At 41.5% G+C, this 25,925-nt stretch overlaps 1 protein-coding gene across 2 annotated transcripts in view; it reads left to right on the top strand.

Annotated features, from left to right (window-relative positions):
- The window catches only part of ttll12 (tubulin tyrosine ligase-like family, member 12), a 183,199-nt gene that overhangs the window by 37,760 nt on the left and 119,514 nt on the right, over window positions 1-25,925 (top strand). For both annotated transcript variants that reach the window (XM_034165451.1, XM_034165452.1), the window contains 2 exons: window positions 17,150-17,226; window positions 18,625-18,741. In XM_034165451.1, the coding sequence (XP_034021342.1) occupies window positions 17,150-17,226; window positions 18,625-18,741 (194 nt within the window). The remainder of the gene's footprint in view (window positions 1-17,149; window positions 17,227-18,624; window positions 18,742-25,925) is intronic.

The following is a 25,925-nucleotide window of genomic DNA, read 5'->3' on the forward strand; positions in this document are numbered from 1 at the left end:
GCTAACTTCGATAACAGATAATCAGATAACTGAAAAGTTATTTTCGATAAAGATAAACTGATAAACGGATAAAGGGATTATTGGAAGATACAGATAACCGATACTTGTAGTGTTGACTAGGGGGCGCATGCCGCACGGCCACATTGGATTACACTAACGGCTTAATACTTTTTGAATCTCAGCACTGCAGGCTCTGCTGCTGGGTAAAGGTTAAGTGACAAGCACAAAAGGATGCACAAAAAAATAAATAAAACTCCAAACAGTCATTATCTTCATCAAAAGCAGTAAATCACAGTATTAGAAGTCAGTTTATATTAAACCGTTTGTGGAGCTGTGGCTCATTATGTTCACAAAACAAATGCACAAAAATAGACTTTTGAGCTGCTTAGTTACATACCGTTTTTGTCCACAGTGTAACTTCTTTCAGCTTGTTCTCCACCGAGTGTTGCAACAGTGTGCTGTGCTTTGACCTGTGAACTGGAGGCTATCTTTTTTTTTTCCTTAAGTGTGCACTGACCCCTGCTGGCTTATCGTTGTCACACCAGCCGGAGTTGCTAAGCAGTTGCGATGTAAAACCTCGGCTGTCCGGATGACGTGCAATTTCAACTTCCAACATAGTGAATTTAGCTTAATTTTCTCCCTCTAAAACCCTAAAAAACAGACCTAGAATGCTGAAATTTTAATATGTTGTACACACGGAGCTTTCCAAAAAGGTGCAGCATACCAAGATCAGATGATGATCAAGATCAACATGCACATAATAACATGAACAAATGAAATTAAGGAGTACAATATACTGTTTATTAAACACAGTTTATTAAACAAATATATCCTCAGTTAAGTTCTATGTAACCCAAAATAAATATTAAACAAATTAATCAACTGCAAATAGTGAATTATCCACAAGCCTTTAATTCCAAAATATGAATACTGAAAATATCTCCCTAAACATGAATGTGAGTCTCACAAAATGTGAATATCATTCATAATATATATTTTTTCAGTTTAAGGATTTCAGTTTATGCATCAATTACTGCAAGAAATCTTGATTACAATTTCTATCATGCAAAAAAAATTTTTGTATTTAGTTTTTTTTTGGGGGGGGGGGGGGGTTGAGTTCACTGCAGTCAGTGAGGCGGGGGAGCGACCCCAGGGCGGGTCTCGCTTCTGGTGACAAGCCCGAGCCACTCTGTTGACAGCAGCAGGTGAGGAGTTTGACTGGGACGGTCCACTTGTCAAACGGTAACGTAGGTGTCAAACTCGGGGAGGACAGAAACCTCCCCTAAGACTCCGCTAAATTTAGAAAAATGTTCACAGATTGTCATAAGTCAAGCGTTATAGAAAAATAAACACTAGTTACTAACCTCAGGAAGTAACGAGCTCCAACCTTACTTTCATCCATATGAGCCGTCCTCAGAGCTGGATAAAATAATATTAATCTGAACGAGCAGTGACTTCTACAAAGTGCAAAAAATCATTAAAATAAGTAATAAAATGAGCAATATAAGTCATAAATTCACTTAAAGTATAACCAGCAGACCACTGATGTGTTCAGTGAATTTAGTGACACCACACCTGAATTTATTGATTATTTTTCTGGTGTGTCTCCTTTCATTTGCAGTTTGTTTTTCTATGACGTTTGTCTTATCAATCAATCAATCAATTTTTTTTATATAGCGCCAAATCACAACAAACAGTTGCCCCAAGGCGCTTTATATTGTAAGGCAAGGCCATACAATAATTATGTAAAACCCCAACGGTCAAAACGACCCCCTGTGAGCAAGCACTTGGCAACAGTGGGAAGGAACAACTCCCTTTTAACAGGAAGAAACCTCCAGCAGAACCAGGCTCAGGGAGGGGCAGTCTTCTGCTGGGACTGGTTGGGGCTGAGGGAGAGAACCAGGAAAAAGACATGCTGTGGAGGGGAGCAGAGATCGATCACTAATGATTAAATGCAGAGTGGTGCATACAGAGCAAAAAGAGAAAGAAACAGTGCATCATGGGAACCCCCCAGCAGTCTACGTCTATAGCAGCATAACTAAGGGATGGTTCAGGGTCACCTGATCCAGCCCTAACTATAAGCTTTAGCAAAAAGGAAAGTTTTAAGCCTAATCTTAAAAGTAGAGAGGGTGTCTGTCTCCCTGATCTGAATTGGGAGCTGGTTCCACAGGAGAGGATCCTGAAAGCTGAAGGCTCTGCCTCCCATTCTACTCTTACAAACCCTAGGAACTACAAGTAAGCCTGCAGTCTGAGAGCGAAGCGCTCTATTGGGGTGATATGGTACTACGAGGTCCCTAAGATAAGATGGGACCTGATTATTCAAAACCTTATAAGTAAGAAGAAGAATTTTAAATTCTATTCTAGAATTAACAGGAAGCCAATGAAGAGAGGCCAATATGGGTGAAATATGCTCTCTCCTTCTAGTCCCCGTCAGTACTCTAGCTGCAGCATTTTGAATTAACTGAAGGCTTTTTAGGGAACTTTTAGGACAACCTGATAATAATGAATTACAATAGTCCAGCCTAGAGGAAATAAATGCATGAATTAGTTTTTCAGCATCACTCTGAGACAAGACCTTTCTGATTTTAGAGATATTGCGTAAATGCAAAAAAGCAGTCCTACATATTTGTTTAATATGCGCTTTGAATGACATATCCTGATCAAAAATGACTCCAAGATTTCTCACAGTATTACTAGAGGTCAGTGTAATGCCATCCACAGTAAGGATCTGGTTAGACACCATGTTTCTAAGATTTCTGGGGCCAAGTACAATAACTTCAGTTTTATCTGAGTTTAAAAGCAGGAAATTAGAGGTCATCCATGTCTTTATGTCTGTAAGACAATCCTGCAGTTTAGCTAATTGGTGTGTGTCCTCTGGCTTCATGGATAGATAAAGCTGGGTATCATCTGCGTAACAATGAAAATTTAAGCAATACCGTCTAATAATACTGCCTAAGGGAAGCATGTATAAAGTGAATAAAATTGGTCCTAGCACAGAACCTTGTGGAACTCCATAATTAACTTTAGTCTGTGAAGAAGATTCCCCATTTACATGAACAAATTGTAATCTATTAGACAAATATGATTCAAACCACCGCAGCGCAGTGCCTTTAATACCTATGGCATGCTCTAATCTCTGTAATAAAATTTTATGGTCAACAGTATCAAAAGCAGCACTGAGGTCTAACAGAACAAGCACAGAGATGAGTCCACTGTCCGAGGCCATAAGAAGATCATTTGTAACCTTCACTAATGCTGTTTCTGTACTATGATGAATTCTAAAACCTGACTGAAACTCTTCAAATAGACCATTCCTCTGCAGATGATCAGTTAGCTGTTTTTTACAACTACCCTTTCAAGAATTTTTGAGAGAAAAGGAAGGTTGGAGATTGGCCTATAATTAGCTAAGATAGCTGGGTCAAGTGATGGCTTTTTAAGTAATGGTTTAATTACTGCCACCTTAAAAGCCTGTGGTACATAGCCAACTAACAAAGATAGATTGATCATATTTAAGATCGAAGCATTAAATAATGGTAGGGCTTCCTTGAGCAGCCTGGTAGGAATCGGGTCTAATAAACATGTTGATGGTTTGGATGAAGTAACTAATGAAAATAACTCAGACAGAACAATCGGAGAGAAAGAGTCTAACCAAATACCGGCATCACTGAAAGCAGCCAAAGATAACGATACGTCTTTGGGATGGTTATGAGTAATTTTTTCTCTAATAGTTAAAATTTTGTTAGCAAAGAAAGTCATGAAGTCATTACTAGTTAAAGTTAATGGAATACTCAGCTCAATAGAGCTCTGACTCTTTGTCAGCCTGGCTACAGTGCTGAAAAGAAACCTGTTCTTATTTTCTTCAATTAGTGATGAGTAGAAAGATGTCCTAGCTTTACGGAGGGCTTTTTTATAGAGCAACAGACTCTTTTTCCAGGCTAAGTGAAGATCTTCTAAATTAGTGAGACGCCATTTCCTCTCCAACTTACGGGTTATCTGCTTTAAGCTATGAGTTTGTGAGTTATACCACGGAGTCAGGCACTTCTGATTTAAAGCTCTCTTTTTTAGAGGAGCTACAGCATCCAAAGTTGTCTTCAATGAGGATGTAAAACTATTGACGAGATACTCTATCTCACTTACAGAGTTTAGGTAGCTACTCTGCACTGTGTTGGTATATGGCATTAGAGAACATAAAGAAGGAATCATATCCTTAAACCTAGTTACAGCGCTTTCTGAAAGACTTCTAGTGTAATGAAACTTATTCCCCACTGCTGGGTAGTCCATCAGAGTAAATGTTAGTAAGAAATGATCAGACAGAAGGGAGTTTTCAGGGAATACTGTTAAGTCTTCAATTTCCATACCATAAGTCAGAATAAGATCTAAGATATGATTAAAGTGGTGGGTGGACTCATTTACATTTTGAGCAAAGCCAATTGAGTCTAATAATAGATTAAATGCAGTGTTGAGGCTGTCATTCTCAGCAACTGTGTGGATGTTAAAATCGCCCACTATAATTATCTTATCTGAGCTAAGCACTAAGTCAGACAAAAGGTCTGAAAATTCACAGAGAAACTCACAGTAACGACCAGGTGGACGATAGATAATAACAAATAAAACTGTTTTTTGGGACTTCCAATTTGGATGGACAAGACTAAGAGTCAAGCTTTCAAATGAATTAAAGCTCTGGGTTTTTGATTAATTAATAAGCTGGAATGGAAGATTGCTGCTAATCCTCCGCCTCGGCCCGTGCTGCGAGCATTCTGACAGTTAGTGTGACTCGGGGGTGTTGACTCATTTAAACTAACATATTCATCCTGCTGTAACCAGGTTTCTGTAAGGCAGAATAAATCAATATGTTGATCAATTATTATATCATTTACTAACAGGGACTTAGAAGACAGAGACCTAATGTTTAATAGACCACATTTAACTGTTTTAGTCTGTGGTGCAGTTGAAGGTGCTATATTATTTTTTCTTTTTGAATTTTTATGCTTAAATAGATTTTTACTGGTTATTGGTGGTCTGGGAGCAAGCACCGTCTCTACGGGGATGGGGTATTGGGATGGCAGGGGGAGAGAAGCTGCAGAGAGGTGTGTAAGAGTACAACTCTGAGAACATCAAAGGTGTGGTGCCCTTTGAGCCGAGTGCAGGCCAGGACTGCGTGCTGTCTGGTACGGGTCTTGGGGTCCAGCCAGTGTGCAGTCATACCCATGTAGGACCTGTTGTGGGCTGACCAACAGTCCGCAGTGGTCGCCACCCAGGGGACATCCTCGAACAATCTGTAATTAAAAATTATAAATCATAAATAAACAAATTGTAAAATTTAAAATGTAAAAATGACTATCTGTATCAATTATTTTTAATAATTGAAACAAGAAATTTAGCATTAGACAACATTACAACGAATTTGCCCTATTGACGTATCCCATAATCCCTTGCGTGCCAGAGAGTCGCTGCAGTCAAATATAGAGAATCAACACGATGACAGTTGTAAATAATATTATACTACAAAAATTTATTTTTTTTTATGCTTTTGTTTTCATCACGTCTATAATAAGCGACTGCTGCATGATACCCTGAAAACTTGCTAAAACAATTATAACAAATAATCCGTGTCTGTTACGTTTAATCTGCGTGGAATTTAATAAACGCAAACCGAATTTCAGACATATTATATATATTAGTCTGGAACAAAGGACAAATAGTGTTGTAAAGAACAATAATCAAGACAAAGAGCAAACTTCACTTTCCCCAGAACGACAGGATCAGGAAGCGATTGTAGCTCACAGCAGCTCCCACTGAAAATAACGGAGAGACAGACTGTGATTCACACATGTTTGCATAAAACAAACAATAACAACGTCTACAAATGCAAAGAATATATTCACGAGAGTTTTAGACACAATATAAAAATAGTTTTATATTGTGATATTAATGGTGTTGTCCATGTGCAGCGGTTCTCGGTCAATGCAGTTCTCAATGTTACTGAGATCTCACAGTGCGGCGACCTCTCCGAGGTTTTGCAGGATTTAAACGTCAATAAGGTGAATAGCAATAATAAAACAATCATACAAAATTATTTTGGGATTATTATTGTAGTACCTTTACTATGCAAATCAAGTGTGCAAATCAACCTAAGTGTAATGAAATTGTGTTTCTAAATGCGGAAAATCTGGATAAAAAGGAAGATTAGGAAAACATGATGATATTAAAAAATATATAATAAATTAATACACAAAACTGATTTCTCAGTTGACCTAATTAACCGAATGGGCAGCAAAAGCTTATACACACTTATACTACCCATTTTACCTCAGTAAATTTTACCAGCTATACTAAAATAATAGTACCCAATGGAGCAAAACGGGGGCTGATCACGAAATGGAGCAGACTGACCCAGTGGCTGAAGTTTTATCTGTTGAACACCAGATGGCGCTGCTGCCTCGAATACGTTAGACTGACAACCACCCCAGAATTGGGCCACATACTTGCCCAAAGTGAGGCCCACTAACGCTGACGTCACCAACCAATCACAGGCTAGGAGAGAGAGAGAGAGAGACCAGTATCTGGCCCCATTTATAGTGGGCGCAAAACAAAGACCAAACAATTGAATAAAAGTGCTTATTTGGACTCAGTCTGCTCAGTTTCGTTACATTTTATCCCATTTTGTGATTTTCACTTTTCAGTCCCCATTTTGCATTTTACCTCTCACAACAGAAGCAAAAAGAGAGCAGAACAAGCAAAACAAAAACATTTGAAGATATTAATAAACTTAAATGTCTCATCTTAACAACAATAAGTAGTGCACATCTCGCTTTGTACACAATTGCAATGGACTTTTACATTTTGGATTTAACATAATTTGTGTGTTTTCAAAATTAATTTAACATCAATAACTCCCAAGAAATTTAGTATCTTTTACAATTTCAATTTCATCATCATGTACTGTTAAGTAAGCTTCTACTTGAATTTCAAAATACAATACACTTTGTTTTGCAAAACATACCTTATAAGACTCCTCCAGCTGTTTGTGGCTGGTCAAGATCTTCCTCCCCAGGGTGCGGCGGGACATCGACGTTTTGCTGGGGTTCAAGGTCTTGACCAAACTGATGAATGTGGGGGACTCCACAACATGCAGCGGCAGCATGTTGCATACAAAGAGGTCAATGATCTTCGAGTCCACCACAGACGCCAGTGCCAGCAGCCGACTGTGCAAAGGCCCCCCGAATAGTAGGCTGGGACAGCTGACTTTTTTTTGCGGGTGGCTGCCCACCAAATGAAGACTGGCTGCTGCTAGCTGACGAACGCCTGTGTTTCCCATGTGAAGAACCGGCCTTCATCCTTTCTTCAAATTGGATTGCATGGCCTGGGTGGTTCCTCTTCACATGGGACTTTAAATTACAAAGGCTGGTTGTGTGCCCTTTAATTGTTGTCTCCTTTGGGTGACACAGGACACACTGGAAAAAAAGGATGCTAGCGTTCTTCTTGTCCACCGATTGGAAAACAAAGAAATCCTCCAGGTGAGGCCACGGGTTCTGGACCTCGTGGCAGCCCTGGGCCTCAGCCTGAGCTGCTCCAGACACCTCCCCACTCGATCCAGGCTCCTCTTGGACGTCATCCTCAGGCCGTGGAACACAAACAATGTTTTCCTCACTCATTTTCCCCCAAAAAAACCACCGTAAGCTCAGAAAAAAATAATGCTGGCTGGCTGGCTGGCTCGCTCACTCGCTGCTAGTCACGTTCGAAACGCACGAAGACTAACTACTAAACACGAGGCTGTCGACATCATCAGCCAGCAACTGCCAGTCAGAGCATGCGCAGAGCGCAGTGAAATTTTTATTTTGTAATTTGGTTTTTAATCTATCGATATAATATATACGAGGTCTGTTAGAAAAGTATCCGACCTTATTATTTTTTTCAAAAACCATATGGATTTGAATCACGTGTGATTACATCAGACATGCTTGAACCCTCGTGGGCATGCGAGAGTTTTTCACGCCTGTCGGTTACGTCATTCGCCTGTGGGCAGTCTTTGAGTGAGGAGTCGTCCACCCGCTCGTCGATTTTTTTTCATTGTTTAGGAATGGCTCAGAGACTGCTGCTTTGTTTGATCAAAATTTTTTCAAACCTGTAAGGCACAACTGAGTGGACACCATTCAATAAATTCAGCTGGTTTTCGGTAAAAATTTTAACGGCTGATGAGAGATTTTGGTCTGGTAGTGTCGCCGTAAGGACGGCCCACGGCGCCTGACGGCGATCTGCGCTTCGAGGCGGCAGCGTCTCACCGTTTAAAGTTGAAAACTTCCACATTTCAGGCTCTGTTGATCCAGTAAGTCGTCAGAGAACAGAGAACTTTCAGAAGAAGTCGGCATGAGGAGTTTATTCGGACATTCCATTGTTAACGGACATTTTTTAATGAAAGCAGTGCGGGCAGAGTCGCGTGTCGGGCCGGACCCGAGCGCGGGGGGTCGCGACAGGAAAAACACCTCCGTTGGAAACCTTAACGGGCAAGTTGGAACATGCCCAAGCTGTTAAACAATTTCTCAGTTACTCACTTGTTGAAAGCCATCAAAAGCCGCCTGAATTTTACAAATGGTTTTCAACATGGAGGTGTTTTTCCTGTCGCGGCGCACACAGATTCACAGAGTCATCACGGAAACGACTCAGCGAATTTGCGCGCACGTCTTTCATTACAAAATGTCCTTAAACAGTGGAATGTCTTCTGAATCTTCTCTGTTCTCTCACGACGTCCTGGGTGAATTAAGCCTTAAATTAGGATGTTTTCAGGTCGAAACAGGCCGACGATGGCGCCTGGAAGCGCTGCGCGACGTCCCGCTCCGTGGGAAGTCCTTACAGCGACAGAAACACCCCATAATCTCTCATCAGCCGTTAAACTTTTCACCAAAAACCACCTTAATTTCTCGAATAGTGTCCACTCGGATATTCCTCACAGGTCCAGAAAAAATGTTGATAAAGCAACGCGCGCCATCTCGAGCAGCGTGTGAAACAAAGGAATTCAGCCGAGAGGGCGGGACCACATCTCACTCAAGGCCTGCCCACAGGGAAATGACGTCACCGACACGCGTGAAAAAACTCATGCATGCGCACGAGGGTTCAAGCATGATTAGTGTAATCGCACGTCATTCAAATCCATATAGTAAAAAAAAATAAAATAAAAAGGTCTGTTTATTATCTAATAGACCTTGTATGTATGTATGTATATGTATGTATATATGTATGTAACTTAAAGACCATTTCTATTAAAAAAACAGTAAATTGCAGGAGTCACAGTTTATCTCTGTATAACGTCACCCATGTTGCATTCAATGTGAATGGTAAAATTTATAACTCTCAGCCTCTGAGAGTGCTCACGTCTGTTATTATGAATTTATGGGCAAGTGATTGTTGTAGAAAAGCTTCAGATAACTGTCGCTGAGATAGATGATGACTGGAGCGCAGTTTTAAGCAGAAACGAGGCAATAACCTTGTTGCTGAAGAACTGAAAAGACCCACGTGCAGTGAAGGCACAGTGAGCGTGCCCTCCTCCTCCTTCTGACCTCCGACAGCGGCCTGACTTGCACACAGCCTGGAGGAGCCAGGAACGATTTTAGCTGTTTACAAACCTTTTTGACTGTTAAACCTTACTCACTTCACCACCAAAAAAAATGTTATCGGAATGAACGTTATCGGAACTTAATGTATCGGAAGATAATTGGGCCGATAATGGTTTTAAAATTTATCTGAAAAGATAATCCGATGATGAAAACGTTATCTTCGATAATTATCTGTTATCGGATTATCGGAACTGTGCCCACCACTGGTGGTTGGTTAGTCTGTATACAAGTTGCTGAAACATGTGGTGGGTTTTACAAATCTGTATCTGTAAATATATATATTTTTTTTCATTTGTAAAAAAAAAAAGGCAATTTGAAAACTGAAAATTCTGCTTAACACTAGAACGCCTGGAACTTTCTGCCGCTGCTGCAAGGCCCTCCTCCCCCTTTCATATTAGTGTAGTGGTGATCACCCTATTGACTGGTTCCTTTGAGTTGCAAATTAGATCAGTACCTGCTCCGTTGCCCCACTCAAACTGTGTTGAAAGAGGGAGACATGTAGGAAAACAGGTCTTGAGGAGCGTTGGGTATCCCTGGCCTAAATTGAAGGATAGACCAAACAAAAGACTTCAGTGAAAAAACATTTATTTTACACATAAAAATATTCAAGAGAAATCGCATTGATAAACAGTTTGTGAGCACAGTTAACAAATTGTGAGTTTCTGTGTAGTGTTCTGTTTTTTTTGTTTGTTTGTTTAGTTTTTTAGCAATTTTGACACACGAATAGAGATCCTTCCCTACATTTCCGACAGGTGTACTTGTGGCAAATGGCACATTTCTCTGTACTGCAATTTCTGTTGCAACTCTGCCGCACTTGGTATGTTGTTGTTTCCCTTCAGAATCTCTTCTCATTTCACGTAGTGCCTCCTCTCTCTCTCTCTCTTTCCAGTGCGCATTCCTGCATGTGTCTATTTCTCAGTTCAATTGCAAGCTTATGCTGGAACTTTTGCCTCAACTCCTTTCACCCTGTACATGTCTTGTACATACGCCGCAAATCTTCTTCAAGGTCCACTTTCTTATGCAGTGTGCTGAGAAGACACACATTTTGCCAGAAGTGAACACCTGTGTTGAAAACTCCTCACATTCTCTGGTGTTTTTTACCTGCTCTGGAACTTCCCGTCGAATTTTGTTTATTGTGCCAAGCAGAGTTGTGTTGCGTTGTAGAAGCCTCTTCGCCAGAGACAACGATGTGAAAAAATTGTCCATAGTGACAGTTCTGCCTCTGTCCAAAAAGGGTTCCATAGGCCTTGTCACAACATTGTCTGCAAGTCGCTCTCCTATGGCACGGTTGGGGTCTTTTCCTAAGTAAGGAATGGCATTGTAGTAAGTATTTTCATGTGGCTAGCACTTTTTTTTCTCAAACACTGATTTATGAAGAACCTTCATGCCAAATCTGATGCTTGTATCGCCATGTGAAGGACTGTTTCAGTTATCTGCTGCATTATTGCACATGTACTTAGTGCTCAAGTCTGCTGCAATCCAAAACTTTATTCCAAACTTGTCTGGTTTAGATGCATTGTATTGCAGAAAAGGAAATCGGCCCTTTGTTGGAAATAACTGTTCATCAACTGGTATGTGTTGCCCTGGGTTGTACGACAGCACACAGTTCTGAACAAAGCTACTCCAAGTGTCTGAAATGGCAGCAAATTTGTCTGTCTGCATGCGTTCCAAACGGGTGTCCTTGATATCGAAGCGTAAATAGTGAATCAACTCTTCATGTCGGTCTCGGGACATTGTGGACATGATTTCCGGAATGCCGAGGCATTTTGACCAGCAGTCACGCATGGCACCGGTTCTGCCAATCGCTCCTCTGAAGAATAAACCAGCGATGACTATGACAGGCTGGACTATTGTAATTCATTATTATCAGGTTGTCCTAAAAGTTCCCTAAAAAGCCTTCAGTTAATTCAAAATGCTGCAGCTAGAGTACTGACGGGGACTAGAAGGAGAGAGCATATCTCACCCATATTGGCCTCTCTTCATTGGCTTCCTGTTAATTCTAGAATAGAATTTAAAATTCTTCTTCTTACTTATAAGGTTTTGAATAATCAGGTCCCATCTTATCTTAGGGACCTCGTAGTACCATATCACCCCAATAGAGCACTTCGCTCTCAGACTGCAGGCTTACTTGTAGTTCCTAGGGTTTGTAAGAGTAGAATGGGAGGCAGAGCCTTCAGCTTTCAGGCTCCTCTCCTGTGGAACCAGCTCCCAATTCAGATCAGGGAGACAGACACCCTCTCTACTTTTAAGATTAGGCTTGAATTGATTGATGAATGCCATCAGCTTGTAGACACTTGTGCTCCAGTCAGGGTTTGTTTTACGGGCTTTGTGTACTGTGCAGTCTATGATGGTCCTCAGCATGCTGGTGTCAAATAGACAAAGGAAGCTTTGCAAGGAGCTAGTCACTTTGCGTCTTGCAATCTCCGTCAGTCCTGCATTGCTGACTGATGTGTGGGTTGTCTGTGTTGGCTGAACGGTGCTGAAGTCCTCAATTTGTCGCTGAACCCAAACGGTTCGATCTCTCGCTGTCTCACAAGGTCCTGCCTAAAGATAACATGAGATAAGATGAAACCTCTATTGCCCAAAAGTGAGGAATTGTTTTGCATTTAGGAGCATATACAGTAGTGTTCAGAATAATAGTAGTGTTATGTGACTAAAAAGATTAATCCAGGTTTTGAGTATATTTCTTATTGTTACATGGGAAACAAGGTACCAGTAGATTCTCACAAATCCAACAAGACCAAGCATTCATGATATGCACACTCTTAAGGCTATGAAACTGGGCTATTAGTAAAAAAAAAAAAAGTAGAAAAGGGGGTGTTCACAATAATAGTAGTGTGGCATTCAGTCAGTGAGTTCGTCAGTTTTGTGGAACAAACAGGTGTGAATCAGGTGTCCCCTATTTAAGGATGAAGCCAGCACCTGTTGAACATGCTTTTCTCTTTGAAAGCCTGAGGAAAATGGGACTTTCAAGACATTGTTCAGAAGAACAGCGTAGTTTGATTAAAAAGTTGATTGGAGAGGGGAAAACCTATACGCAGGTGCAAAAAATTATAGGCTGTTCATCTACAATGATATCCAATGCTTTAAAATGGACCTAAAAACCAGAGACGCATGGAAGAAAACAGAAAACAACCATCAAAATGGATAGAAGAATAACCAGAATGGCAAAGGCTCACCCATTGATCAGCTCCAGGATGATCAAAGACAGTCTGGAGTTACCTGTAAGTGCTGTGACAGTTAGAAGATGCCTGTGTGAAGCCAATTTATTTGCAAGAATCCCCCACAAAGTCCCTCTGTTAAATAAAAGACGTGCAGAAGAGGTTACAATTTGCCAAAGAACACATCAACTGGCCTAAAGAGAAATGGAGGAATATTTTGTGGACTGATGAGAGTAAAATTGTTCTTTTTGGGTCCAAGGGCCGCAGACAGTTTGTGAGACGACCCCCAAACTCTGAATTCAAGCCACAGTTCACAGTGAAGACAGTGAAACATGGTGCTGCAAGCATCATGATATGGGCATGTTTCTCCTACTATGGTGTTGGGCCTATATATCGCATACCAGGTATCATGGATCAGTTTGGATATGTCAAAATACTTGAAGAGGTCATGTTGCCTTATGATGAAGAGGACATGCCCTTGAAATGGGTGTTTCAACAAGACAATGACCCCAAGCACACTAGTAAACCAGCAAAATCTTGGTTCCAAACCAACAAAATTAATGCCTCGCAGATGTGAAGAAATCATGAAAAACTGTGGTTATACAACTAAATACTAGTTTAGTGATTCACAGGATTGATAAAAAAGCAGTTTGAACATAATAGTTTTGAGTTTGTAGCATCAACAGCAGATGCTACTATTATTGTGAACACCCCCTTTTCTACTTTTTTTTACTAATAGCCCAATTTCATAGCCTTAAGAGTGTGCAGATCATGAATGCTTGGTCTTGTTGGATTTCTGAGAATCTACTGGTACCTTGTTTCCCATGTAACAATAAGAGATACAGTGAGGAAAATAAGTATTTGAACACCCTGCGGTTTTGCAAGTTCTCCCTCTTAGAAAACATGGAGGGGTGTGAAATTTCCATCTTAGGTGCATGTCCACTGTGAGAGACATAATCTAAAAAAAAAATCCGGAAATCACAATGTATGATTTTTTTAATAATTTATTTGCATGTAACTGCTGAAAATAAGTATAATATATCGACGGAGGAGCGATGCCCACTGGTTTTCTATAAAAGATGGGCGCGGTTGGAACATATTATGTTCGATATTTTATTTATTTCATTCTCCAAACATGGTTTTCTAATGGAAGCGGCCATTAGTTCACCCTAAGCAGGTGTAGAGCTAATTATTCCTATATGACAGGTTCCACCATTATGTTTGACAGATTAACAACTGTCTTTTTTTAAAAAAAAACATCACTTTCTACCGGCTGCACCTGGCATGAGGGCTCATTACTGCTTCATTGTCATTACTAGAGAGTTATGATTAATATATTTCTTGGGCGCCAGCCAGCTCTGCTACCAGGTTGGAAGGTACTTGACAGTCTGAGAGCCTAATGGGGCACTTACTAGCTCAAATGAAATCCGTTTTTAACAGTTCAGATGGAGGACACCTGATAGTTCAGCTAGAGGGCACACAGTTCAGATGGGGGACACCTGATAGTTCAGCTAGAGGGCACACAGTTCAGATGGGGGACACCTGATAGTTCAACTAGAGGGCACACAGTTCAGATGGGGGACACCTGATAGTTCAACCAGAGGGCACACAGTTCAGATGGGGGACACCTGATAGTTCAACCAGAGGGCACACAGTTCAGATGGGGGACACCTGATAGTTCAACCAGAGGGCACACAGTTCAGATGGGGGACACCTGATAGTTCAACCAGAGGGCACACAGTTCAGATGGGGGACACCTGATAGTTCAACCAGAGGGCACACAGTTCAGATGGGGGACACCTGATAGTTCAACCAGAGGGCACACAGTTCAGATGGGGGACACCTGATAGTTCAACCAGAGGGCACACAGTTCAGATGGGGGACACCTGATAGTTCAACCAGAGGGCACACAGTTCAGATGGGGGACACCTGATAGTTCAACTAGAGGGCACACAGTTCAGATGGGGGACACCTGATAGTTCAACTAGAGGGCACACAGTTCAGATGGGGGACACCTGATAGTTCAACTAGAGGGCACACAGTTCAGATGAGGGACACCTGATAGTTCAACTAGAGGGCACACAGTTCAGATGGGGGGCACTTGATAGTTCAAAAATCCTGCCTCTACACTATCTTAGAGAGCCTAATTAGATATGGGATCACTGCCTGGTTTGGTAACCTTACAGTTCAACTTAAAACTAGGTTGTCTAACATGCACAAAACAGCAATGAAAATAACTGGTATGAAAAAATATGAGTCCACTGAGAAGCTGTTTAACCAGTCAGTTATGACGCAGGCAACAAAAACGTGCTCAGACTCCACTCACCCACTGTCCTCAGAGTATGAACTTCTGCCTTCAGACATTCCTACCAACCAGCAAGAATTCTGTCTCTCACAGACCTGTTAATTTTTCTTTAAGAAGCCCTCTTATTCTGCACTCTTTACCTGTATAATTGCACCTGTTTGAACTTGTTACCTATATAAAAGACACCTGTTCACACACTCGATCAATCACACTCCAACCTGTCCACCATAGCCAAGACCAAAGAGCTGTCTAAGGACACCAGGGACAAAACTGTAGACCTGCACAAGGCTGGGATGGACTACAGGACAACAGGCAAGCAGCTTGGTAGAAGACAACAACTGTTATGATTATTTATTAGAAAGTGGAAGAAACACAAGATGACTGTCAATCTCCCTCAGTCTGGGATTCCATGCAAGATCTCACTTTGTGGGGTAAGGATGATTCTGAGAAAGCTCAGAACTACACAGGAGGACCTGGTCAATGACCTGAAGAGAGCTGGGACCACAGTCACAAAGATTACATTAGTAACACATGATGCTGTCATGGTTTAAAATCCTGCAGGGCAGCAAGGTCCCCCTGCTCAAGCCAGCACATGTCCAGGCCCGTTTGAAGTTCACCAGTGACCATCTGGATGATCCAGAGGAGGCATGGGAGAAGGTCATGTGGTCAGATGAGACCAGAATAGAGCTTTTTGGAATCAGCTCCACTTACCATGTTTAGAGGATGAAAACAACCCCAAGAAAACCATCCCAACCATGAAGCATGGGGGTGGAAACATCATACTCTGGGGGTGCTCTTCTGCAAAGGGGACAGGACGACTGCACCATATTGAAGGGAGGATGGATGGGGTGATGTATTGCGAGATTTTGGCAAACAACCTCCTTCCCTCAGTAAGAGCACTGAAGATGGGTCATGGCTGGGTCTTCAACATGACAATGACCCCAAACATACAGCCAGTGCAACTAAGGAGGGGCTCTGTAAGAAGCATTTTAAGGTCCTGGAGTGGCCTGGCCAGTCTCCAGACCTGAACTCAATAGAAAATCTTTGGAGGGAGCTGAAACTCCAAACCTGAAAGATCTAGAAAAGATCTGTATGGAGGAGTGGACCAAAATCCCTGCTGCAGTGTGTGAAAACCTGGTGAGAAACTACAGGAAATGTCTGACCTCTGTAATTGCAAACAAAGGGTACTGTACCAAATATTAACATTGATTTTCACAGGTGTTCAAATACTTATTTGCAGCAGTAACATACAAATAAATTATTAAAAATCATTTTTTTAGATTATGTCTCTCACAGTGGACATGCACCTAAGATGAAAATTTCAGACCCCTCCATTATTTGTAAGTGGGAGAACTTGCAAAACTGCACGGTGTTCAAATACTTATTTCCTTCACTGTATACTGAAAACCTGGATTAATCTTTTTAGTCACATAGCACTACTATTATTCTGACTGTGCCAGCTGATCAACAATTACCATATTTGCCAAAGTATAAATCGCACTGGCGTTTGCCCATGTGCACAAAATGCACGTGTCCAAACAAGAGGGGAACAAAAACATATGTCACACTTTTATTCTGCATGTGGAAAACACCTTTTAACAATGTTTCCCTGAGGGTGAGTTTAACAACAGACAGGAACTCTGCACATGTGCACATCACAGTATGTGCTGTTACTTAACTAAGGACCTTTTAAAATAAAAAAATAAGCAAGATGGACAAATAAATATGTGGTAGATAACATATTGGATGCTATTTGGACAAAAATTGTCATATGGACACTGATGGAGATGTGAACGGTGGAGTTTTTTAGGGGTCCCCAGCTGGTGGTGTGTGTCAAAAGGACGTGTAAATACCAAAAAATGAGCAAGATGGATGATTAAATGTGTGATGGACTACATGTTGTATGTTATTTGATGCAGATGGACATAGATTGCTGACATTGGAAATGCTACAATTAAAACCACTTGCATAGTCACTTGCATTTTTATTTTGCATAAAGTCACTTGCATTTTTATTGTGTTAAATTGTTGTACTTTTCTCTCCTGTTTTGTCTTCACTCTTGATTTTTGCAGTCGATTGCAGAAGAGAACAAGGAAAAGTTTCCTGTGGAAATCCAAAGCTGTACTGTGCCAGCTGACAAAATCCTCAAGTACGTCTCATCACGATACACACTGATTGGCTTCCAATTTGGCACTACGTCTTCTTGTGAAACTGCACGTGTTTTACAAGGATGAATACAAACTTATGTTCTTATTTTACAAATTTGCGTTTTACAAGGCACATGTCTGCATCTCTTTTTAAAAAAAAATTAAGTATATGAAAAAGGAAAGTATCGCTTTGCCATACAGAGGGACTGGTAAAGTGCTGAGAAGTGAGGAGAGAGTGTGTTGAAAAGGTGGAGGGAGTATTTTGAGGAGCTAAAAAAAAAGACTGATGTTGAGAGAGTAAATCAGGAAGTGCAATGGATTATTAAGGATGCAGCAGGGACAGCTGTAAAGAGTGAAAAGACAGTTGGTTCATATGACTGTACTGAACTTTTCGTATGATGTTGCATTTTTTAAAGCTAGTTTTAAAGCTAGCTACAGTGTGACTTCTGTAACAAAAAAAAAAATCATGTTTGTTAATAGTAACAATTTTTTAATATAGGACTTTCCCAGGAATCAAATGCTAAAACAAAATAAAATCCAGTAATAAATGAATAAATCTCAATAATAAAAATATAACAATGCAGAAAAATCCCAATTAAAGCGCTTATGGAAAAAAACACATTTTTATTGTAATATTTCCAATGTTGTGGGGCAGCAGTCTGTATGTGTGATGGTTTCTTTTTGTCAAACTGCATCAGATAACATCTGATATGTTGTCCATCACACATTTGTCTGCTTGCTTATTTTTAGAATTTAACAATCCATATGGTACACACCACACGCTGACTGTTTCCTGCATGAATCCACTGTTCATTTATCTCTGTTGTTGTGGGCCGGCATTCCGTGTCTGTCTCACCATTTCTTTTGTCCAAAATACATTTAAAAAACATCCAATGTACACTATTGTTCAAAGATGTTTAAGTCTTTGTGCTAAGTAACAACACAGGCTGTGGTGTGCATATGTGCTACAGGGTTCCTGTCATTAAAATTGCAGTGAAATTACAAAGTGAGTTCCACATTAGTGGTGTGTGAGATAGATCATCAACAGCATTGTGATTGTTTTTTGAAAAGCCTTTAGACTGGAAATCACCGGCTGTATCTGGCAACATTGCAGCAGAGCTTCAGATTCATGGTCACAGGATCCCTCTCAGCAGCATCAGCTTAGCTCTCAGCATGAATGACATTAAAAACAGGAAACATGTAGGCCTCTCCAGCCTACCACGGAATATTTAGTTGCTATATGTGAATTATTGTCACTAGTGGAGGTGAGGTGGATTTAAAAAGATGCCAGTCACTCAAAAAATGATGCCGGAAACCTGTTTAAAAACTCGACTTGTTTCACCTCCTAAGAACTCAGGAACATGATGAAAAGTCTGCTTCTGTTTTTGCTTTGCTTCAAGGGTTTACTCAGAATTGGCACAAGTTAGAAACAACCTCAGCCACCCACGGTTCCAGGTGACTGAGGAAGAGGACGAGGCCGATATCATTTGGAGTTACAGTCACATTAAAGATTATAGGTGAGTTACAAAGCAACAGACACACCACTGTCCTGTCAGTAGTCCACTGATTCAGCTTGAAGTGAGCTTTACTTCAAACCTCTTCAAAGTGGTAATTTACATAAATGCTGTCGGACCCATCTGTATGGAGAGTTTGAACCTTTTTTTTTTCTTGAAACGCTCACAGTGTCTCGTTAACCACCTTTTTTGTTTTTTGCAAATTTATTAAAAAATAAACTAATAAATCACATGTCCATAAGTATTCACAGTCTTTGTTCAGTGCTTTGCTGATGTACTTTTGGCAGCAATTTCAGCCTCAAGTCTTCTTGAATATGATGCCACAATCTTGGTGCACCTATCTTTGGACAGTTTGGTCCATTTCTCTTTGCAGCACCTCTCAAGCTCCATCAGGTTGGGTGGGGAGCGTCAATGCACAGACATTTTCAGATCTCTCCAGAGATGTTCAGTCAGATTCAGGTCTGGGCTCTGGCTGGACCACTCAAGGACATTCACAGAGTTGTCCTGAAGACACTCCTTTGATATCTTGGCTGTGTGTTTAGGGTCATTGTCCTACTGAAAGATGAACCGTCGCCCCAGTGTGAGGTCTAGAGCGCTCTGGAGCAGGTTTTCATCCAGGATGTCTCTGTACATTGCTGCATTCATCTTTCCCTCAATCCTGACTAGTCTCCCAGTTCCTGCTGCTGAAAAACATCCCCACAGCATGATGCTGCCACCACCATGCTTCACTGTACAGATGGTGCCGGGTTTCCTCCAAACATGACAAAGAGCTCAATCTGTGTTGTCTTTCCAAATCATGTCCAATCAACTGAATTGACCCCACATGGACTCCAGTTAAGCTGTAGAAACATCTGAAGGATGATCAGTGGAAACAGGAGGCACCTGAGCTCAATTCTGAGCTTTATGGTAAAGACTGTGAATACTTATGTGCATGTGATTTCTTAGTTTTGTTTTGTTTTTGTTTGTTTTTTTACAAATTTGAAAAAAAAATCTCAAAACTTTTCTGCCATTGTCATTATGGGGTATTGTATGTAGAATTTTGAGGCAAAACTTGATTTACTCCAGTTTGGAATAAGGCTTTCTGTGCTTGAGTCTTTAGTTCAGTGGTGTGATGCCAATCACCTGGTTATAAATGTAAATAAAATGCAGGAGATGGTTCTATTGTAGATCCTCGGTCTGGTCGGGACCAGACTCCAGTTCAAGTTCATGATAAAAAAAATCTGCCAGGTAAGCTCTTATAGAGATCCAGGTGTTCACTGAGATCATCTGTTTAGCTGAGAAACTATTAAGGATACCACCCTTCCCCACGTCCCAAATGACCTAGAAGTGTTCCTTATGTGTTCGTGAACCGTGAGAGACACAAAAACTCAATATTTAATTTGCAATTATACAGACCTTTAAAGGGTTTATTGAAGAAGACACCAGAACAGATCAGTGGATTGTCATCGATCACCAAGCGCAGGGTGGGTTCAGTGCAACACACTTTATTACGCGACAACGATACCAACAGGTTGTGTGTTCAGCAAAGAACCTCGAATGCTGGAAACACACAATCTTTATCCACTTCAGTTCAGTTGGGGTGTTACCGTCTTCTGATTGGTTAACCGGGGGAGCCCAGGGGGTCATGAGAGGTCTTCAGGAAGTGGGATGGGGGGGGTGTCTGGGGCAAACTGATTGCTGAGTCAGATGTCTGGCTGGACATCTGATCCCTAAAACCAGTTTAAACATGTTCAACAGTCCATATGTGGAGGTATCTTCAATTTTAGTGTGCCATTGTACAGACAGTGAGAAACCACAGCTCTAATATCAGCAGAGATCAAAGTTTTAGTTCCTATATGTCGGGAGAGTCACGTTTCCACAGGGAGTCATCAGAAAAAGGTCACATCAGAGTTCAGTCAACAACAGTAACACATTTGAGCAGTTTATAATGATGAAACATGATTCCAACTGCATGATAAATCATCCAAAGCATTTCCAAAGGATTACGTGCACTTTAGCCAAACATCAGATCCTTAAAGTAGACCTGCATTGAAATAAATGTGGTCAGATCTCAGAAAGAAATAGCTGATATGTATTTATAAGACCTTTGTGAATGCAGTAAAGTAAATCTGTAAGCCCAAATTTGTATTTCAGCGGAGAAATCTTCATTTAAAAATGACACATTTGCAGCTAAAATTTGGCCCTCAGCTTGCAGTGACGTGCGGCAGAAGACGGAGCGCTCGCGCCTTCAGTCCGATCCCGCATTGAAATTGATTTTATCTGTTAGTAATGTTACTGTTATACACATCCTGGTTTCAGCATCCAAAAGTAAGCTGTAATGAATGTGAGATACAGATCTGCATGCTCAGATCAGCGGCAACATCGACAGCGGGCGACGTTCTTCCCCGACGCCTCACTCTCTGCCTCCGCTGCGCTTACTGAGTCTGCGTGCTCGGTAAATGCCGAAGCAGGCCACTCACATCGCCCCCGTGTCTGCTGTGCAGCCGGCACCATGTCCCTGTCTGCTGAATGGAGGTGCAGCCAACTTGGCAAAAGTCCAGAGACTATACTTGCTGTTTTGATGCGGAGCGGCCGGTAACACCTGTAGCTGCAAGGACAGACTTTCCGCAGCGCCGCACGTCTCGGTAATCGGAGCCGCAGAGCTCCGTGGCCGCTGAGAGAGGTTTATATCTTTTTAATGACTTGGATTCTTTGCGGGTCCTGCCTCCGTACCCCGCGACGGTAAAACCGGAGGCAAAAGACAGTAGATTTTCAATGTGACACCACTCAAACGGGCGTATGGAAAAAGTCCCCGAAAATAATTTTCAAGCACAAATAAAAGAAATGTGTACTCACCAAACGTGCCGCAAGACAATATGAAGTTTTTAAAAAAGTAGATCCTTCCGTATAAGACAAGAAAAAGGTGCAGATGCAAACTGACGTAAAATCAACAAATTACAGTTGGCGCGCGCAATGCATGCTGGGATAGGGTCTTTTCCCTGATGTCTCGGCAGCGTCCCGGATGTGATGACAGTTTTGCAGAGGGCTAAATTTTAGCTGTAAATTTGTCATTTTTAAACTAAGATTTCTCCGTTGAATGACAGATCTGGGCTTGCAGATTTACTTTACTACATTCAGAAGATTATGTGTAAATATAAGTCATTTTTTGGTCCAAAGATCTGACTGCATTTATTTCAATGCAGGACTACTTTAAACATATTATAGCAGAAGCATCACACCGGCATCAAATGACGACTTTATTCAGTGTGGTCAATGCCGGGCTTACCTACAGGAAGTCAACAACACACGTCAGCAGTTACACACGGTCAATACGATTCATCATAAATACATATCACAGTCCTTGATACAATATTCTATGGTTTGATTATTGCAAAACCATCATAAATCAATTAAACACCCATCAAAACATAAGCATACACATTTTCATTCATTTGGCATCATAATAAATCCCTTAAACACATTATAGCATAAATATCACACCGGAGCCTTTATTCAGTCCACACAGTACCGAGTTCATTAGAACAGGATGGTGCACAAACTTCTAAACATTTGTTACTCTCCAAAATAATGAACACAAAACATTTTATTCAGTGTGGTAACTTTTAGCGTTGTTAGTGTGCAAAGCTAATTATGAGCAAAATTACATATCTTCAAAAGCCATATTGATCTTTTGTGTGCACGTTTACAGCAAAGACTGTACTTTTGACGTCGACTCAGCGTGTTTGGTGTTGACCAGAAAGTCATGTTTTTATTTTTTCGGGCGTGGTTGGAGAGCACCATTAGATACGAGATGGCAGCATGGTACGGAAAGTTAACGGCTCAGCTAAAATCAAAGCTTTCTCACCTGGTGCAAACTGCTATGAAGGTTATGGGGAGGACTGGATCCCTTAACCCAGCCAGTAGCCTTAACCAGTCTTAACCAGTTATTTTCATTGCTGTTTTGTGCATGTTAGACAACCTAGTTTTAAGTTGAACTGTAAGGTTACCAAACCAGGCAGTGATCCCATATCTAATTAGACTCTCTAAGACAGCTTAGTAAAAGATTAACATCATCTGATTGCTAACACCATAAAGCCTCAGTCATCTCAAAAAATACATTCTTTGCTGCAGTTTGTTGCACAAATTATCAATGTGTGATTTCCAGTTCAGCAAATTATCGATATGGACCCCTAGATATTTATATGTTGCCACCTGATTTATAGTTTGGTCTGAAATGACTACTGGCCTGTGTGTTGTCACTTGTCTTGGGTCAAAAACCAAAAGGTTTGAGCTCCCTCCAAAGATTTTCAATCAATCAATTTTATTTATATAGCGCCAAATCACAAACAGTTGCCCCAAGGCGCTTTATATTGTAAGGCAAGGCCATACAGTAATTACGTAAAAACCCCAACGGTCAAAACGACCCCCTGTGAGCAAGCACTTGGTGACAGTGGGAAGGAAAAACTCCCTTTTAACAGGAAGAAACCTCCAGCAGAACCAGGCTCAGGGAGGGGCAGTCTTCTGCTGGGACTGGTTGGGGCTGAGGGAGAGAATCAGGAAAAAGACATGCTGTGGAGGGGAGCAGAGATCGATCACTAATGATTAAATGCAGAGTGGTGCATACAGAGCAAAAAGAGAAAGAAACACTCAGTGCATCATGGGAACCCCCCAGCAGTCCAAGTCTATAGCAGCATAACTAAGGGATGGTTCAGGGTCACCTGATCCAGCCCTAACTATAAGCTTTAGCAAAAAGGAAAGTTTTAAGCCTAATCATAAAAGTAGAGAGGGTGTCTGTCTCCCTGATCTGAATTGGGAGCTGGTTCCACAGGAGAGGAGCCTGAAAGCTGAAGGCTCTGCCTCTCATTTCTATTGGGTTTAGGTCTGGAGACTGGCTAGACCACTCCAGGACCTTGATATGCTTCTTACGGAGCCACTCCTTGGTTATCCTGGCTGTGTGCTTCAGGTCATTGTCATGTTTGAAGACCCATCCACGGCTCATCTTCAATGCTCTAACTGAGGGAAAGAGGTTGTTCCCCAAAATCTCACAATCCGTGGCCCCGGTCATCCTCTCCTTAATACAGTGCAGAAGAACACCCCAAAGCATGATGCTTCCACCCCCATGCTTCACAGTAGGGACGGTGTTTTTGGGATGGTACTCAGCATTCTTCTTCCTCCAAACACAGCGAGTGGAATTAAGACCAAAAAGTTCTATTTTGGTCTCATCTGACCACATAACTTTCTCCCATGACTCCTCTGGATCATCCAGATGGTCCTGGGCAAACTTAAGACGGGCCTGGACGTGTCCTGATTTAAGCAGGGGAACCTTCCGTGCCATGCATGATTTTAACCCATGATGTCTTAGTGTATTACCCACAGTAACCTTGGAAACAGTGGTGCCAGCCCCCGTCCCCCTCCCCATGATGAAATCCGCGGACACATCATAATTTTAAAAAATAAATGACCTTGCAGACAATATCGCCACATACATACCCATCCATCAGATGCCTCCATTACAGTAATTGAATTAAAGGGACTGGAAGCATAGTTCCATACTATGCCAATATGCTAACCATACAAGAGCAAGAAGACATGCAAATTTAGTTGTCTGACTGTTTTGTCTCCATAGGGAGATCATTCCACAAAATACAAGAGAAGGCTCTGTGGCCCGCAGACTTTTATTAACTTTAGGGACACACAGTAGTCCTGCACCCTGGGAATGCAGCTCATGGGCCGGCACGTAGGGTTTAATTCGGTCAGCTAAGTAGGGAGGTGCCAGTCCATGAATAATTTTATAAGTTGGTAACAGAACCTTAAAATCAAACCTCACAGAGACAGGAAGCCAGTGAAGAGATGCTAAAATCAGCTTGTTAATGTGGTTGTTGATGTCTACTGTCGTGGTCCTTCTCTCTTAGTCTCAGCATGCCTTCTTGGATAACACGAAAATGACTGCAGGTGGAAGGTACTTAACAGTCCGAGAGACTAATGGGAGCACTTAGTAGCTCAAATGGAATCCACTTTAACAGTTCAGATGGAGGACACTTGATAGTTCAACTAGAGGGCACTTGATAGTTCAAAAATCCTGCCTCCACACTACCTTAGAAACACTTATGTTATATATTGATTCCAACGCTTTGCGAAGGTAATATAAGGTTAAGTTTCTATTAACTGCACATTTTTCTTATCTGTGTTTAGCGCTGTTTGTAGCTCCCAGAAAGGCTCCGTGTCTGTTATCTGCTCAGTGGGTCACAGCGTTCTTGCTGAGGTCTCAACCACTCCTCTTATCGACATTTATCTCCTTGTAGTTGTCAGTAAGTCTACACTGGGTCACTGTGCTCTGGCAAAGGTCTCTTATCTGCTTGAGAAGGTACAAGCAGTTCTCTTAAGGTTCTTTTCCATTACACAGATCTACTACTACCCGACTCAACTCTTTTTGGCTTTTCCATTCAGCTTAGTACCTGGTGCTTTTTTTGTGTTATCCACTCAAGAGAGGTTCCAAGCGAGCTGAGCCGATGCTAAAATGTGACATCAACAGGCTGCCGGCCACTGATTGGTCAGAGAATGTCGTCACTGGATGAGTCATGAGCGCGCCGTCTGACACAAGAATCAAACCCACCATTTTTAAATAGCTGCAGCAGCGTTACAGCGGGCGTACTTTTCTTTCATTTCATGCCTGTTTTTGTACTCGCACAATTGGAGATCCTTAATGCTGGACTGCGGTAAGAGAACATTGCAGTACTGCAGTCTAGAAGAGACAAATGCATGGATCAGAGTCTCTGCATCAGCCATGGAGAGGATGGAACTAGAGCCCAACTGATATATCGGCCGGCCAATATAAGCCCTTTTCAAAGTACTCACTATCGGCCGAAATTTTGCCGATAGAACGCCGATAATTTCTCATAACAGAAAAGTTACTGAAATAATGTTTGTGTCGGCAATGTAAAATGTCCTTGAACCATTTGTCCAGTAGATGGAGCTCTGACTCCATTCAACTGAGAGCTGCTTACACCCCTGCTTAAATGTGTTCATCACCGGCCCCTGTAGTTCATCGTCACACTGCACTGATCGGCTGACAAAAGCATACAAGTCAGTTTATAAGGATGTTGTTTGTAATAACTTTGCGATTACATTCACCCCACATTTCTCCCATTTCAGTTCAACTCAGTTTGATTAACTCAGTTTATGTAGTAATGTGTCAGATGTGCTTCATT

This window comes from Thalassophryne amazonica, unplaced genomic scaffold (assembly GCF_902500255.1).
Source record: "Thalassophryne amazonica unplaced genomic scaffold, fThaAma1.1, whole genome shotgun sequence".
Taxonomy (NCBI): domain Eukaryota; kingdom Metazoa; phylum Chordata; class Actinopteri; order Batrachoidiformes; family Batrachoididae; genus Thalassophryne; species Thalassophryne amazonica.